Source organism: Carassius auratus, unplaced genomic scaffold, assembly GCF_003368295.1.
Source record: "Carassius auratus strain Wakin unplaced genomic scaffold, ASM336829v1 scaf_tig00040138, whole genome shotgun sequence".
Classification (NCBI taxonomy): Eukaryota; Metazoa; Chordata; class Actinopteri; order Cypriniformes; family Cyprinidae; genus Carassius; species Carassius auratus.
In genome coordinates this window covers 32347-49333 of record NW_020526567.1, presented here as the reverse complement: position 1 = coordinate 49333, position 16987 = coordinate 32347, and the positions used below count along the sequence as shown (strand labels likewise).

Here is a 16987-nt window from a genome sequence, read left to right as displayed (position 1 = left end):
CAGTGTATTATAAATGTACAAAACAGATTTCAGTGCTTCAGGAGGCTGGAATATTAACATTACAGCAGTTAATGAAATACAGGTTTCTGCTGGTAATTTAACATAAATCCATAAATCCTGAAACACTGCAGCTGATATTTCACTAATGTTTCCTCAATCAAGCAAAAACGTGTCTGTGAAATATGAGGTTGTGTTTGTGTATGAATATTGAGTTTGTGTCATGTTTTATTCAACCATTCAACTTCTCTCAATGAACAAATGAATGATGAAGAACCTTATTATTCTGCAGAATATTGTCTGCATGATTTATTAGTTCTCATTATCTTCATGAAGCACTTCTGTCCTGATGAGATTTAATTTGTGGTGTTTTTTCTCTGTAGTGGTTGTTAAAGTGGTTTAATCGTATGTGAAGCTGCTGATATTGAACTGTATGATTTGATCTTTCAGCTCTTCCCAGTGTCACAGCTGTGTATGTGTTTGGATCAGTCTGTGTTGTGTTACTGAACTCTGTTGCTCTGATGACTGAACTGATCCTCAAAACAGGTGAATGAACACTCGATCATCACACACTACACAATTACACTCATATATCTGCATATTAATGATTATTATAAACTCATACAGATCTGGGTCTGGACTCAGTCACCGTCTGCAGTCAGCAGAAAAATCACATCATGTGTGGTGTCTAAAGATTAGAAACTTAGGATTCAAACACCAGTCGTTTTCACAAATACTTGTTTAAACATGTTTAATATTTGTGACTGTCTCCAGATACTGTATATGAGACTATGAAGATGTTCACTGTCAAACAACATTTAAGTTCATGTTGTCATTTTTTAAAATAGTTTTCTTGATTACACATCTTATTGTGATTTACTTATTAATTTATTTATTATCTTTATTTTATTTCATAAGTTAACTTTGCAAATTAAAGGGTTAAAGGGACAACGGATAGTCTGTGGTTTTCAGACTATTCGTTTTTTTATCTACAGTCAAATAAATTAAAATAGCCTTAATGATGTCAGCGATTTCTCTCTTTTTTAAGATATTAACAAGAATTCTTGACTTTTAACTTTTTCTTAAAAGTTAAGAATTTTTAAATAAATTTCATAACAAATAAGCTATTCTTCATGATGAATTTTCTTCACAACTAATATAGCTATGAATATAATGAAAATAAAATTATGTTATATACAACGTTTAAATATTTAGTTTTGTGTCAAATGGATAAGGGAATTTCGATCTCATGAAAGAGTGTTTTCTGTCAGAATTGGACTTTGGCGTGAACATGATACACAATGGTTAGGTTTATCAGTCAGTCTTAGGATGTTTCAGATAATCGTGTAGTGTGTCCCCACCTTAATAATCAGTGTAATCAGCTAATCATGCTGTTTGTGGTGAATATCATGAATAAAACACTAGTTTATATTCATCTTCAGTTAATGGTGAAGGAGCGACGGGAGACATGAGGATCATCGTCTTCTCCTCTGAATTACTCTTCACTTTAATTCTGGTGATTTTAATGGTATTTGAACCCTGTGAGTATAACCGAACATTAAATACATTCACTTCAGGTGTTTTAGGATTTTCATTTAAGAATATGATCTTTAGGATGTGACACTTCTAGAGATATTTCTACTGTTTTACTGATTGTGACTCAGTGATGCTGTTTGTTCAGTAATTTCTGAACTGAACTGAAGCTCTTCATCTTATTTGCTTCGTTCTGAGACCCGTCTGTTATTGAGTGTGATGTGTCTGAATCTGATCAGATCTGAATGATGCTGTAAATCTCTTTCCTCACAGGGATCACACCGTGTCTTCAGTCTTGTACGGTGAGTATCAGAAACCAGATGTGATTCATTCTCCTGCCGTGAGTTAAAAGAGCTCTTGGTGATTTAATGTTTCTCTTAAATACATCATACAGACACAAATAGACCTGCTCTATTCACATTTCTATTTGTCACCTGTGATCAACTGACTCCACAAACTCTATAATAATCTGTGAATTAATTCTGCTTCATTACTGAAGGACTGTTTTCGGGAAATTCACTTTTTATTTTCACTTCAATTTTACTAAATTACATTTGCAAGGAAATTACAAAATACCTGAGCATTTAACTGAGTAAAAATGAAGTACAATTTATATAAATAAAAAATAATTTGAGCAGCTGTCTTGAATGTTTCTGAGATAAAGTGAGCAGTATTCAGCTGGTCATGTGATCTCAATGTGGCCAATAAGCAAATGATACAAACAATTCTGTGCTGATTTATATATGCAAAAATATTATTGGGTGCATAGATTCAACAAAAGAAAGAAATAAAGAGAAAGCATCCACACACCATACAAATGCCATGGACCTTATAAAGCTTTTTAAAGCTGGAGAAAATCACGAACTGCACCTTTAAACAACTGTGTGAGAAGCAGAAGCACGTTTAGTGACTGTGTGTGTGTGTGTGTGTGTGTGTGTGAATGAACTGTCTTGTCTTGAACACAGAAGTCAATGCAGTCTCGTCGAGCTGCAGCCGCTGGATCACAGAATCAGGAATCTCAGGTTAGTGTCAGGATTACTGTTCTCCAGAAGCACAGAGATGACTGTAGATCACTGCTTCTGTTTCCTTCATTTATTAATCACTGCTGCTGAACAACACATGTTAAAGTCTGTCTTATTCTGAACCCAGAACGCAGGAGCAGATTCAGCCACTGGATCGAACCAGAACCAGAACCAGAACCGGAACCAGAACCGGAACCAGAACCAGAACCAGAACCCAGCAGAGTCACATGAGATGAATTCTCTTCTGAACACACAAAACCAGGAGAACAGCAGGAGCGACGGGACGGAGGAAGCTCAGCCGGATTCAGTGGTTTCACAATCATAATCAACAGATCCAGAAAAACACTCGTGAGGAGCTTTCCTCTGAGATTTAAGAGTCCAGTCTCATTCTTCATCTGTTATTGAGGCCGTTATTTAATGTGTGTTTGCTGTAAATATATACAGGATGTCTTTATATTGATGTAATAGTGATTGTCTCTTATAACTAACTCTAGCTGTAAACTACTTCAGCAGTAGAAATGAAACTCAGACTCCTTTAAGATCAACGGAGAGAAATCAGTGTTATAATATTAACTTTAATAAACACGTCTGTGGATTGATGCTGGAGTCTCAAGATCACAGAGATCACCGTTCAGGATCATGATGTCTGTCACACATCAGAAACACTAAGACTGAACATCTACAACTTCAGATGACTGCTCAGATCCTTCATTATGACTCTGTCATGAAGAGTAAAACATTAGGACACATGGACTGTTATTAATTAAACTTAATTAAACTTTGACTACTCTTAATATTGCTGCAATATGTGACATTATGTAATATTTCTGTATGCACAGAACATCTGGAAGACCTGCTACATTCACTAAGAGCAGTATACTGTATCACACAATGCAAAGATGTATTTATTTTTTTCTCCTCTAGAGATGGACTCATGAGAACAGCTGGATGATAGTTAGGGTCAAACACTGGAGGCGCTCAGACAAGAAAAAAACATCACTCCTCATGTAATATGGGTATTTATGATGAAACACTGAATGTTAACAGTGATAATAATCATCAGATTCCACAAGAGGTGATATTTTGTTAAAACATTCAAATGAATTAAAATTAATGAATGAATCCACATGTTTCTATAATAACACACAATCTGAACTTGATGTTCTTGTCTGCTGATCATTAAAGTGAGGTCTGAACTGTTTTTGATTGTTAGAAAGGAGAGAATCAGAGAGTCACCAGCTCTTTTTCTCCAGATCAGCCAGAGAACAGCAGCCAGAAGAACAGCGATCGCAGCGACAGACACAGAAATCACTGCGACTGAAGAAGAGACATAGTCAGAGACGGGACGAATGATCTCTATTATAGTCAAGATAAAGACGATAAGTGACGGATATATTTCATTAATGTTTTATGCATTACCTTTTGTATGAGATGGTTCTGTCGTTGTATCAGCTCGAGCTGTAAAATATGAATGTTAGTTCAGATGCATCACATGAAAGAATGATCTTCAAAGTGCAATCCCCTAAACCATAACCCCCCCCCCCAACCCAAAAAAAAATCTTCTGAAATGTGCTGATTTACATCCCTTAAAGTCACTTATATGATGCACATAATGACAAATGAGCCAGACGTAAACACTCTAAAGTAAACACTTCAAGGTTTTTATAGCAGTATTTCACTGCTTTTCAGTTTTCACTGAGGGTTTCAGAACAAAGTTTATGGTTTGGTAATCAGATTTCTCTTGGATATGAATCTGCAGTATGCTGTCGAAGACTAGTAAATAATATCACATCTCATTCTTCGTGATCTCTGAACTCAGGTGACGTGGTCCTCTGTTCCAAAATAAAGCTTTAAGCCCCGTGAAGCCGTGGTTTACAGTGAATTTATAACAGCTATGGGTCGTTGATAAGATCAGTAAACACCCTTAGCTGTAATAAATTCACTGTAAACCACAGCTTCACAGGGGTTATTGCTTTTATAAAACGGTTATTACATATACGTAGCAAGGTTTCAAAAAATAGACATAGACGTATATTTTCTGTCATTTATCGTCGGTCATCCTCATTAATGTATTTTAAACTGTTTTCATATTTAGATATGACGGCCAGAAAAAAATTAAGTTATGTTAAGTTTTTGTTATGTTCAGTTTTTCAGTGTCATTGACTCCAATTATTTCTCAGCGTTTTGCTTCAGTTTTCAGTCCATAATGTGCCGCACCATCACATCATGGGGGCAACTGTTGCTATGGAGTGTTTTATTGAGTTTCGTCTCTTGGCTTATATACTCTTTGGTTGTGGTTGTAACAGAGTGGTTGCCGAGCAACACACAGAAGTAAACAAAGGTGTATGTTTGTGTTGTAATTTACAACAGCTTTGAACGTGGCTCAACCAATCAGAATCAAGGACCAGAACTATCAGCTTTATAATTTGTGTTTTTTCATAGTGACTCTTAATTTTATAATGCGTATAGCTGCAAAAGTTGCACACATAGGAGACTGAAGCCAGTGTCATCTTGACCTGCTTGATTTATGAATTTTGTTCTCAGTCTTATCTGTAAACCCTTCAGAATATCCACGTGTCAGGAATGTGAAAAGCAGGCGTTCTTCACAGTTAATAGCTATTTCCTGCAAACATGGAGTCTGAGACAATACCAAATCACGTGTTTTAGATGTAGCCTGATTTGTGAAAACCTTCACTATCACATTTGTTCGTGTTTCGGTCTTTCTCGTTGCTCGTTCCTCTTTTTCGTGTGTAATAATGACAAACAGGCTGAGCCAGTGAATAATCAATGGTCATCTAGTCGGGTCATGCTAGACTCATACACACTATTCTCATTGCTCAGAACAGTTTTGATCTGTTAACCCTTTTCTTACTCTTTAAAAGCATAATGATATGGATTTAATTTATTATTTTAATATTTATAAGGAGAACCTTCATTGACAGATAAAGCATTATGAAATATTTTGCGGCTGCTTCATCTTTCAACAAAAGCTTCATTGCAAACATTCTTCTCTCTTTCCCTCTTTTTCTCTTTATCTTTCTCTCTTTCTCTCTTTGTCTCTTTCACTCTTTCATTCTTTCTTTTTGCCAGTAAAGGGTTAACAGACCAAAACTTTACTATGAGCTGTTTCACAAAGGAAGCAGAATAGGGAAGGAGAAAGGGTTATTCTGAAGTATTTCACAAACTCACAATAATCCATATGAGTCCAGTATGATAATTTTTAAATGTATAAGCTAGTTTATCTAATGGCTTGGCCTGGTGTTTATTGGCACAGCCAGCTTGTCATTTTTACACAAGAAAAAGATGACCGAGCAGTGAAATACACTGAAACATGATAAATGTGATTGTGATATTTTTCACAGATTAGGCTAAATCTGAAACAGGGGTGTCCAGACTCTGTCTTGGAGATCCTGAGGAATAAATACAAGACTGTGACCAAACTCACAAATCAAGCAGGTCAAGATGACATTGGCTTCAGTCTCCTAAGTGTCCAACCTTTGAATCTATATGCAATATAACATTAAGAGTCACTATATGAAAAAACTAAATTGGGACTGGAGGACCGAGTCACCTTCACAATTCACAGATCATGAAGAATAACATGATATTATGTACAAGTTTTTGCCCTGCCACAGTTCTGACTTTTTGTGAATGATGCCATTTTAAGTGAATATTAGCACATCTTTATTAGCCTTCTTTACAAAAGAAATAATAGTTTAGCAACAAGATACTACATTGTGACTAATGATTCATTCACGGAAATGACTCGCAGCGAGAGCAGATCAGTTTGGCTTTAAATCAGTTTGTTATTGGCTTGGAATTAAAAATAAATTTTGTTTGCAATGAATGGTACTATATATTATTTTTAATTTTTACATATATTTTACAATTTTTGTTCATTATTGAATATCATTAATTTACAGAATCTGGAGTGAGGGCAAGTAAAATACATGTTTATTGTGTTTTAAATGTTTGTTAACATTTAATTACATTTACATTTTACAGTATTTCTGAATGTATTAATAAAATGCAACCAATACAGACTTATCTGTGATTTCTTTCTCTCTCAACAACTCTCTCTTTTGATCTGGTGCGACTTGTTTTCCAAAAAAAAAAAAAAAAAAAAAAAAGTGTCATTACAAAAGGACTGTTTAAACTAATAAAACAAGCATTTTATGTTAAACTCTCCCACCACATGAACTATAGTCTGAAACACTGTTATTATTGTGAGGGTTCTTGGAAAATGAGTCTCCGGCACCTAAAAGTAGATTATACTGTCGATTATGAAAAGTAGATTATGGTGTAAGATTATGACAATAATATTTAGCTTTGATCATAACATGTTATTATTATTATATTTATTTATTTTATTATCATTTTTATTTTTTTGCTGTCAAGTGTCAGTTTGTTCATTATTCCCATCATCAGGTTCTGGACTGTTAAACTCGACTGCAGTTCATTAGTTTGCAGCAGTGTTTTGAGTTTCTTCTGTCAGACTGAAAGAAGCTTTTGTTCCTAGGTTTGTTCTGCTTTAAGAGTTTTTAATGATACTGACATTATGAGACTCTAAAACTGATTGATGAGATGTTTTCTCACCTGAACTCTTGACAGTGTATGTGACTGAGCTCTTGACTTGATCTCTCTCAGTAACTTCACATCTCCACTCTCTGTTGTGATCTTCATTCAGGAGTGTTTTATTCAGAGAGATGATACAGTGATCTGATGAGGATGATATCTGGAGTCTGGAGTCTGATTTAACACCAGCCTGATTCACCCAGAACAGATCAATTCTCTTAGAATGACCCGAATCATCACAAGAGACTCGAGGATATGAATACAGCTGACAGAAGAGAGTCACAGAGAGACCTGCACTGATCTCAGTGTGTGAGGATGAGACTGAAACACAGAATAACACACACATCACACACTCTTCAATCATCATCAGAGATTAAATCAAGAATTTACCCTTTTTTAAATTGACACATAATCATAAATTACCATGAAGAACATGCAGATAAACACCAGTATCAGGTGCTAGTCGTTCTCCACCCTCACTAGTCCATTGTTGACAGATGTAAGATCCATAATCTTCTGTGGAGATGTTCCTGATGTTCAGAGAGCAGTCAGACCCCAGACTCAGTCTCTCATGACTCTCTGTGTCTTTCTTCTTTGTCCCTAAAGCAATCAGTTCAACTGTTGCTGAATTACTGAATCTGTTAAAGAGCCATGTAGTTGATTTACAGTCATGAAGAGCATTATTACAGGACAGACGGACATCTTCACCAGAACTGATGAACACATGAACATAATCCACTCCACTGACACCTGAAACACAAGAACATCTGAATGATCATTATACTATGTATTATTTTAATGTCAGCATAGAAAGCAGAAGATTCAGATCATACAGTATTTTTTTATAATTTAATGCAAACAACACACTCTCAGAATAAACTATTGTTCTTCATCAGAGAGCTGTTCAAATCACAAACACACTCTCAATGTTAAATTAACTCAGCATCAGATGTTTGAGTGCGTTCAGGAATAATCCAGTATGTTCTGTATGAAACACAAGAATAAACTGATCATCGTTCTCAGTCTGATTCCACTGAGTGTCTTAAAGAGAAAACACAGATTTCTTTACCTGTAAGAAGTGAAGAGAGAAAGATCAGTCCCAGCAGACACAGATGATTATTATCAGACATTCTCTCTTTCTCTCAGTCTTTCTCTTCAGTATATGATCTCAACTCTTTCTTTAAACACTCCCAGCTCTTCCTGTGTTTGTTCACTTCCTCTGAACTGACAGACTGAGTGTTGAAATGCTGCTAAAGTTGCTAGTAACAGTATGCCAGTCGTAATGGAGAACTGAGATCAGCTTTTCAGTTTAGTTGTTTCCACCTCAACAGGTCAAACTTTTCCTCCAAGAGCTGAGCGCTGACTGATGTTAGTGTTGTGTTGAGCTCTGTTCCTCCTGTGTTTCTTATGAAAAGTGTAAATCTAACCATAACCACTAACATGACACAACAGCAATGATGGGACATGTTCATCAGTGTGAGAGCTGAATATTGTTAACCACACTGACTCACACTCATCCGCTCTGAACCAGATCTACAGCCTATTCTGCGCATTCCTGTTAGTTTCACTTTTTCTCTGAGCAGATTCCCATGTCTTGCTAAATTCTAGGAATAAATTCATTAAAGTATAATTAATAAAACTGGGTTGTTACTGAAAAGGTATTCACTATCAATGTCTTCCTATTATTGTTCTCATACTAAGAATAGTAATATCGATTATGCCACAGAGAGTAAAGGCGGTCGCACACCAGACGAGAGGCGAAGTGTCGCGTCGCATCGCGTCACATGTAGGACAACTCGAAGAATCGCACACCAGAGGCGCACATTCTATAAGCTGGAGCTCAATATCGAATCAAGTTCTGACCCAGACAGCAAGCAGTTTCGGCCAAGTAATGGCCCACATCTGGTCCGCGTGAAATCCATATACTGTATGAACATCGATTTGAAACAAATATGATGTTATTTAATATAAAACTATGCAGATGGCGCTCTGTGGCGCGGCAGGAATTTGAACAGTGTTCTGAGTCGTAGCTGTGCGCTACGGACAGACGCCGAATGGCGCCGCTGGTGTGTGTACACTCATAGACAATAATGTGTTCGAATTTTAAAGACGTGGAGCTGCGCTTCTCCTCCGGTGTGCGACCCCCTTAAGACTAGCTGTGCGCCGTTCTGAAAAATCTTTACAAATCTTCTTTTTTCAAACTCCTTCTAGATCATTGGTTGGAGTTTTGACAAAACGTTTTTGTTTAACACGTTGACAAATTTGATGGCACAAAGCCAAAATGATTTTATCTCTGCAATGCTTTAGAATGTTGACACCAAACTTTAGGCCCATCCCAGTCATGGGCACTTTTGAGCATGTATGTCACAGGAAGTAACACTTTCCTATTTAAGTTCATTTACTTAGAAATTACATATAATTTGGTAGTAAAACAGAAATATTTGCACATTTTATTGGTGCAAAGATGTATAGCCGATGTATGAAGATGCATGTATTTTTGTACAATCACTTAATTATAAGCACCAGAATTACTGAACACGGTTACACAGGGACTACTAAACAGACATTCAGATGTGCAAACACCTGCATTTTTACAGCACTGTGTGTTTTTCTATCTTCTCAACAATGTTTGTCTCTTGTCTTTGAGTTCTAGTATTTTCAGAAGTGTGTAGCTGCTGGCTCTGGGAACTCAGTTAGTTTGACTGCACTGGTTTAACCCACACAGATCTGAGTTCAATCTCTGAACACAGTTTGAACGGATGCTGACTGAGCCTGGTCTTTTAAATAAACTTGTTTTTCTCCATTTCTGTCACTGATGGAGTTCTGGTTCCTTTGGCTTGCTTGGTTGGAGATACTTGACTGATTACACAGACACTATTGAAGAGAGCTGAACTAGATGATGACATCACATTATCATCAATGAACTGACTTTAGCTAAAAAAATTTCTGTTTACTGTTGTCCTAAATGCATGAACTAGCTTTTCTGCATCAGAAACAGATAACATGTTTCGTAGCTTGGCAATGATAATTAGATAATTAGATCATTTTCTAATAATATTACCAAGGGGCAACATGTATATTGAAAATAGAAGGGGACCTAGGACTGATCCTTGTGGCACTCCATATTTTACTGATGATAAATGAGATGACACCCCATTTAAGTAAACAAAATGGTAGCGATCAGACAGGTAGGATCTAAACCATCTTAGAGCCTGCCCTTGAATACCTGTATAGTTTTGTAATCTATCTATGAGTATGTCATGATCTATGGTGTCGAACGCAGCACTAAGATCAAGTAAGACTAGAAATGAGATGCAGCCTTGATCTGACGCAAGAAGCAGGTCATTTGTAATTTTAACAAGTGCAGTTTCTGTGCTATGGTGGGGTAACAACTCTTTCAGTAAATTAGTGGGTATAGGATCTAATAAACATGTTGTTGGTTTAGATACAGTGATAAGTTTATTTAGTTCTTCCTGTCCTGTCGTTGTAAAGCACTGCAGTTTATCTTTGGGTGCGATGGATGAAACTGAAGTGCTAGACGATATTTGAATCAGGTGGCGTCTGGTAATTTGTTAATTTAGCCACTGTGCTAAATAAAAACCTTGGAATGTTTTGGTTATTTTCAATGAGTTTGTGTATATGCTCTGCCCTAGCAGTTTTTAGAGCCTGTCTATAGCTGGACATACTGTTTTTCCATGCAATTCTAAAAACTTCCAAGTTGTTTTTCTCCATTTGCGTTCAGTATTACTGTTATACCATGGCACAGTACATTTTTCTCTAACCTTTTTCAATTTGATGGGGGCAACGGCTTCTAATGTATTAGAGAAAATAGTGCCCATGTTGTCAGTCATTTCGTCTAGTTCATGTGTATTTTGGGGTACAAATAGCAGTTGAGATATATCAGGCAGGTTATTTGCAAATCTGTCTTTGTTGACTGGAACAATAGTTCTGCCCAATCGGTAATGCTGAGACATATAGTTAATATTTGTGATATGTAGTCACAAATATATGTAGTCAACATTGAGAATATCACTATATATTGTTGCAACACCTCCGCCACGACCAGTCTGACGGGGCTCATGCTTATAACAGTAGTTTGGTGGAGTAGACTCATTTAGACCAAAATAATCATTTGGTTTTAGCCAGGTTTCAGTCAAGCAGAGTAAATCAAAACTATCATCTGTCATCATTTCATTTACAATTACTGCTTTGGGTGTGAGTGATCTAATATTTATGAGCCCAAACTTTAAAAATTGTTTTTGTTCATTTACCTTACATGTTTCTGGATTAATAACGATAAGATACATTATATTTATATTTTGAACTCACTATTCGGGGAACATACACAGTCTTAATAGTTTTTACAGTGCAAGTAATTTTATCATTTAAGCGGGTGGAACAAAAGTCATCATAATAGTTATTTGAGAATTGTCTTACTAGCCACATGGAGCGAAGCGTCCTGGAGATGTTGTCAGAGAGCAGCTCCGCTCCAACTCTGCTGGGGTGTAATCCATCAGCGCGAAACAGCCTAGGACGCTCCCAGAAAAGATTCCAGTTATTTACAAATAGCAGTTTCTGTTCTTTACACCATGACAACAACCATTCATTTAAAGCAAAAAGTCTACTGAACCTTTCGTGTCCTCGTCGATACGTGGGCAGTGGTCCTGACACGACGATCGTCGCCGCGGGCATCGTGCTGCGAACCGTCTCGATTAGGCTGCTGAAGTCCCTCTTCAGCGTGTCCGTCTGCCGCAGCGTGGTGTTGTTATCCCCAGCGTGAAGCACGACTGCTCTGGGGCTCTCGTCGGCCTTCAGGATCGCAGGTATCTGCGCAGAAACATCGAGAACACGAGCACCAGGGAAACAATGAGTGTGCACTTTACCTTCAGCTAACGTAGCACGGACGTGTCGGAAGATGGATTCTACGATGATCACAGCATCGTGTCCTGTCTCGCGGAGGGGAGCGAAGCGGTTCCGGGTGGAGATCTCGAAGACCGGGGGTGGAGAAGTCGTCGCCCGGGGCCTAGCTCGCGTCCTCCGCTGTGGATGCAACGGAGTGAAGGACATCTGGGAAGATCGCATCCTGGGTGCACCGGGCCTGTGCAGAGAAACACAAGGAGTAGACGTGGTGGGACTGTTAACAGCACGCTGTATACTTACCTCGGACTTGTGAGCGTCATCCCAAGATGATTCCAGCACGGCTCTCCACTCTCTCAGCTGGGCCTGCCTCACCTCCAGGTCGCGAATCTGCACCGAATGCAGCTTGAATGTGTCCACACCTGCAATCAAAGGTAGACATTCATCCGACATTAAAGCAAGTAACTGTGAGTACAGCAGTGGTAATGTGTGTGAATAGAGTATTAGCAATGTAAGCGCGTTTAGCAACAACCACGCTTGCTGATGCTAACGGGCTATAAGCTAATAGCGGACCCGGGAGATCAAAATAAAACTAGTGATAGGGAGGCGCTCTGATTGTTTTTGTTGTAGAATAGAATAGAGGATATATTCCCACGTTATATAAACAGAAACGATGGTGTATTAGCTTATATAAAATTGATTTTTAAGTTAAAAATAGTTGATAAAAAGAATATAGTGACGGAGCTCAAATGCAGTACAGACACCAACAACAAAAGCTTGGTGAAGCTAGGTCTAACGTGATTTTGCTGACAGAATGGCATGAAATCATACTCTCACAACATCCACGCTATCTTAAAAAGCCCAACATCACGCTAAGCTTATTTTTTCAAGTAACCAAAACGAATCAGATGCTTTGAAAACATTCTGTTTCACTGGAAGGGCAAGGGGGTATCAACAGGACAACAGCACAGAGACTGACAGGTCTGATGGAAGGGCTAACGGGATATTATAGCCTACAGGAAAATACTAAAACGGGAAGACAGCAGGTAAAGAGCTCAAATACGTGAGAACCCCGGGAAAAAAAACGGGAGGGTTGAAAGCTACTAACTAAACTTTTGAAACACATAGTTAAAGTATATGTGTGAATGGTTGTTAGCACTAACGGTTACTAAACTAGCAGCTAACGTTACGTGCAGGGCTGTTTACCTTTGTCCGGATTACTGTTTACTGTATACTGTTTGTCGGCTTTAAGATCTTCAGCTCCTGAACCCATTTGTGACCTGCACATGAGACTCCAATGACTTGTAGCTTCGAAACTGTTCGTAGGCTCTCTCAAAACAAACAAGGTAGCCGAAGATATCTGTAATGCAAAACTGCGGCAGCAAGTCGTCGTTGGTGCTCCACTCTTTGTGGGGAGTTTCATATGGATCCAAACTGATAATAGTGCCGATTTTGTCCACATACTGGTCCGTGGCATCCCTATTTAGCGTATCCCTGTAAATACCACAACATTTTCGCGATTTTAACATCATTTTTCTTTCTCCCAACTCTGCTCTTCTTGTACTTGGTATGTTTACATTCGCGAGGCCATCAACATGGCTGCCACGTCCCAGAATACAACGTGGCGCCCAAGCCCTATTGTTGTTTCACTTTCACAGCACGTTAAACATCACTCTCTTACTTGATCTGGACAAACTGTGCATCAATTGAAAGTTTAAAGATTCTAGCGATATTTGACCAATGTTTTGATAAAACATTGTTGCAGTGACAGTTATTTAGTAATTTATGTCAGGAGTGCAAAATAATAAATCCGTATTATGCCAAATTTTGAGTAGAAATTCACCACTCATTCATATTCAGTCATGTCTGCAGCGGTTTATTTGTGTTCGCATAGACTCATCGAACAGCGTCAATAAGGATTTATAGACCAAAGATCCATATCTGCAGAGATATATGGATATATTTACTGTTGTTTACTTCATATTTCTTCAGACAGAAACGTCATTTCTATTCATTTTCCACTGATTTATGCTATCTGATGATAAACAACCTCTCCCAGCGATCTGTGTGTGTGTGCAGTGCTGTGTGCCCATGCTGTGTGTCAGACAAACTCTCAGACATGGGGACTTGTGACTTGGTGACTTGGACTCGAGTCGACTCGAGTCGCTATTTTTATGACTTGTGACTTGACTTGACAAAAAATAAAATAATTGAGACTTGACTCGGACTTGGAAGTTAAAAACTCGGGACTTAACTTGACTTGAGACATGATGACTTGAATGACTTGAGTTTTAATCACATCATGTTTTCAGTTTGAATATAAAATATGTAAATTATTTTTAAAAATAAAATTGATTACTCCGCTGGAGCGCAGGCTGAGAATTGTGTTGTAATGACTGGATCAAGACACTATCATCAGTCATGCCCTCTCTACCTTACGCACACTACGCCCACTTAGATCAGATATCACATCACATCAACATGTCAGCCTGACGTGCTCTCTCCATGAAGATGCGGAAATTTCAGCAAAGGTAAATGGATTTGCAGCACTTAAAATCGCTTGCAGTAGCTCTGCTTCTAAATTTATTTAAAAATGACAATCCATATACAGCTATGATCAGCTGTTCCTTCATCTTGGCTGAGCTTTCAACGTTGTTACTGGAAGGGATGGAGCTGATTGTTTAGTTCTTGTCACATGACCCGCGGTGCGCTTGCGGCATTCTGAAAAGTTGAGATGTTTTTAACTTGATGCGGTACGGACGTGCCTGGAAAAAAAGAGCGCGTTGCACCGCGTGCGCGTCGCAACCCCGTTTCTTCCATTATGAGCGCACATACCGCGCGCCTATATTGGAAAAAACGAACTTGATGTGATATGTGAACGGCCCCTAACGATCCGCTAGCAGGCCATCAAAAAAACGCGTTCCAGGGGCGGCGCTAGGGCTGGGCTAAGGGGGCTTAAGCCCCAAATATTTTGTTACCTTGTCTTTCTCATAGAGCAAAACAATTAATCAGAAAAACAAATGTGAATAAGACTACAGCTGCGGCGATTACCTAATCATGAGAATTGCATATTACAGTTATATATATATATTTATTTTTGTATTTTTTTTTATCAATCACCTTTATTTATATAGCGCTTTAAACAAAATACATTGTGTCAAAGCACTGAACAACATTAATTTGGAAAACAGTGTCTCAATAATGCAAAATGATAGTTAAAGGCAGTTCATCATTGAATTCAGTTATGTCATCTCTGTTCAGTTTAAATAGTGTCTGTGCATTCATTTGCAATCAAGTCAATGATGTCGCTGTAGATGAAGTGACCCCAACTAAGCAAGCCAGAGGCGACAGCAGCAAGGAACCGAAACTCCATCGGTGACAGAATGGAGAAATAAACCTTGGGAGAAACCAGGCTCAGTTGGGGGGCCAGTTCTCCTCTGACCAGACGAAACCAGTAGTTCAATTCCAGGCTGCAGCAAAGTCAGATTGTGCAGAAGAATCATCTGTTTCCTGTGGTCTTGTCCTGGTGGTCCTCTGAGACAAGGTATTTACAGGGGATCTGTATCTGGGGCTCTAGTTGTCCTGGTCTCCGCTGTCTTTCAGGGCAGTAGAGGTCCTTTCTAGGTGCTGATCCACCATCTGGTCTGGATACGTACTGGATCCGGGTGACTGCAGTGACCCTCTGATCTGGATACAGACTGGATCTGGTGGCCACGGTGACCTCGGAACAAGAGAGAAACAGACAAATATTAGCGTAGATGCCATTCTTCTAATGATGTAGAAGGTACATAGGGTGTTATGTGAAGTGTTTCCGGGTTCCGGTTTACCTAATTAATGCAGCCTAAAAATCCTTTAACGGATTTGGATATTAAAAGCATATTAGTATGTTATGTGTGTTACGTCTCTGATGAAATTGTTTTTACTAGGGGTTAAGAGGTAACATTAAGTTGCATTTTAAAGAAATGAGGCAGGGAAAGAGGTGGCAATGGAATACATGACACAACTGCACTACAAGAAATATTTATTGCCCTCAAGGAACAAATTAAACAGACAAGACAAAGGAGAGAAGGGAAGTTAAAGTGGCGCTTAAATCATAAAATGAAATATGAGCCCCACTAACTAACTAACTTCCCAAACCCCTAAACTAATAAAGAAAGAAAAGAAAAGTCTTCAACGCAAAAGCGTCATAAACTACACTAACTGCACTAAAGCCAAAACATACAAAAACAAGCGCACACAACTAAACTAGTGTTTCTAATACATCCAAAATCACTACGTGCAGATATGTAGGTCACGTGACTTACTAAACTCTTCCACTCCTTCCTTGTCTTCCAAACCATCAATAAGCTGAGAAAACATCAGATCAGAAATCAGCAAAACGACAAACGCACACCATAGTCACAGCAGAAAATGTCCTTCCCGCTCTTTCACAGATGTCCTCCTTTTAAACCTCTTGGATGCAAGCATGATTGGCAAAGGAAACGATGTTAATGATGATTGACAGCAAAGATATCCAATAGAATCCAAGGAAGGTGGTACCTGAGAGCATGAGAGTGAAAATGGAAAAAAAAAAACACAGCACAAAAGATCGCGGACCGTAACATGTGTATGCCAGGTTAAAAAGATGGGTCTTTAATCTAGATTTAAACTGCAAGAGTGTGTCTGCCTCTCGAGCAATGTTAGGTAGGTTATTCCAGAGTTTAGGCTCCAAATAGGAAAAGGACCTGCGCCAGCAGTTGATTTTGATATTCTAGGTATTATCAAATTGCCTGAGTTTTGAGAATGTAGCGGACGTAGAGGAGTATAATGTAAAAGGAGCTCATTCAAATACTGAGGTGCTAAACCATTCAGGGGTTTATAGGTAATAAGCAATATTTTAAAATCTATACGATGTTTGATAGAGAGCCAGTGCAGCGATGACAGGACCGGGCAAATATGGTCATACTTCCTGGTTCTAGTAAGAACTCTTGCTGCTACATTTTGGACTAGCTGTAGTTTGTTTA

At 38.4% G+C, this 16987-nt stretch overlaps 2 protein-coding genes across 3 annotated transcripts; one reads left to right on the top strand and one right to left on the bottom strand.

Annotated features, from left to right (window-relative positions):
• Positions 1 to 369: 369 nt before the first annotated feature.
• Positions 370 to 3151, top strand: LOC113084488 (probable serine/threonine-protein kinase DDB_G0279405). 2 transcript variants are annotated; one of them, XM_026254856.1, is made up of 5 exons: positions 370 to 543; positions 1440 to 1538; positions 1804 to 1832; positions 2496 to 2552; positions 2758 to 3151. In XM_026254856.1, the coding sequence occupies exons 1-5, from the start codon at positions 519 to 521 to the stop codon at positions 2875 to 2877; spliced, it is 330 nt and encodes a 109-aa protein (XP_026110641.1). In that variant the 5' UTR covers positions 370 to 518; the 3' UTR covers positions 2878 to 3151. The 2 variants fall into 2 exon arrangements, with proteins under 2 accessions (XP_026110641.1, XP_026110640.1); XM_026254855.1 differs by having other exon boundaries at positions 2680 to 3151.
• A 404-nt stretch (positions 3152 to 3555) lies between these two features.
• On the bottom strand, positions 3556 to 13257 carry LOC113084487 (vascular endothelial growth factor receptor 1-like). The gene is made up of 7 exons (XM_026254854.1): positions 13191 to 13257; positions 12288 to 12406; positions 12011 to 12113; positions 7551 to 7877; positions 7149 to 7448; positions 3972 to 4010; positions 3556 to 3869 (listed from the first exon to the last, which is right to left on the bottom strand). The coding sequence occupies exons 1-7, from the start codon at positions 13255 to 13257 to the stop codon at positions 3556 to 3558; spliced, it is 1269 nt and encodes a 422-aa protein (XP_026110639.1).
• Positions 13258 to 16987: the final 3730 nt, after the last annotated feature.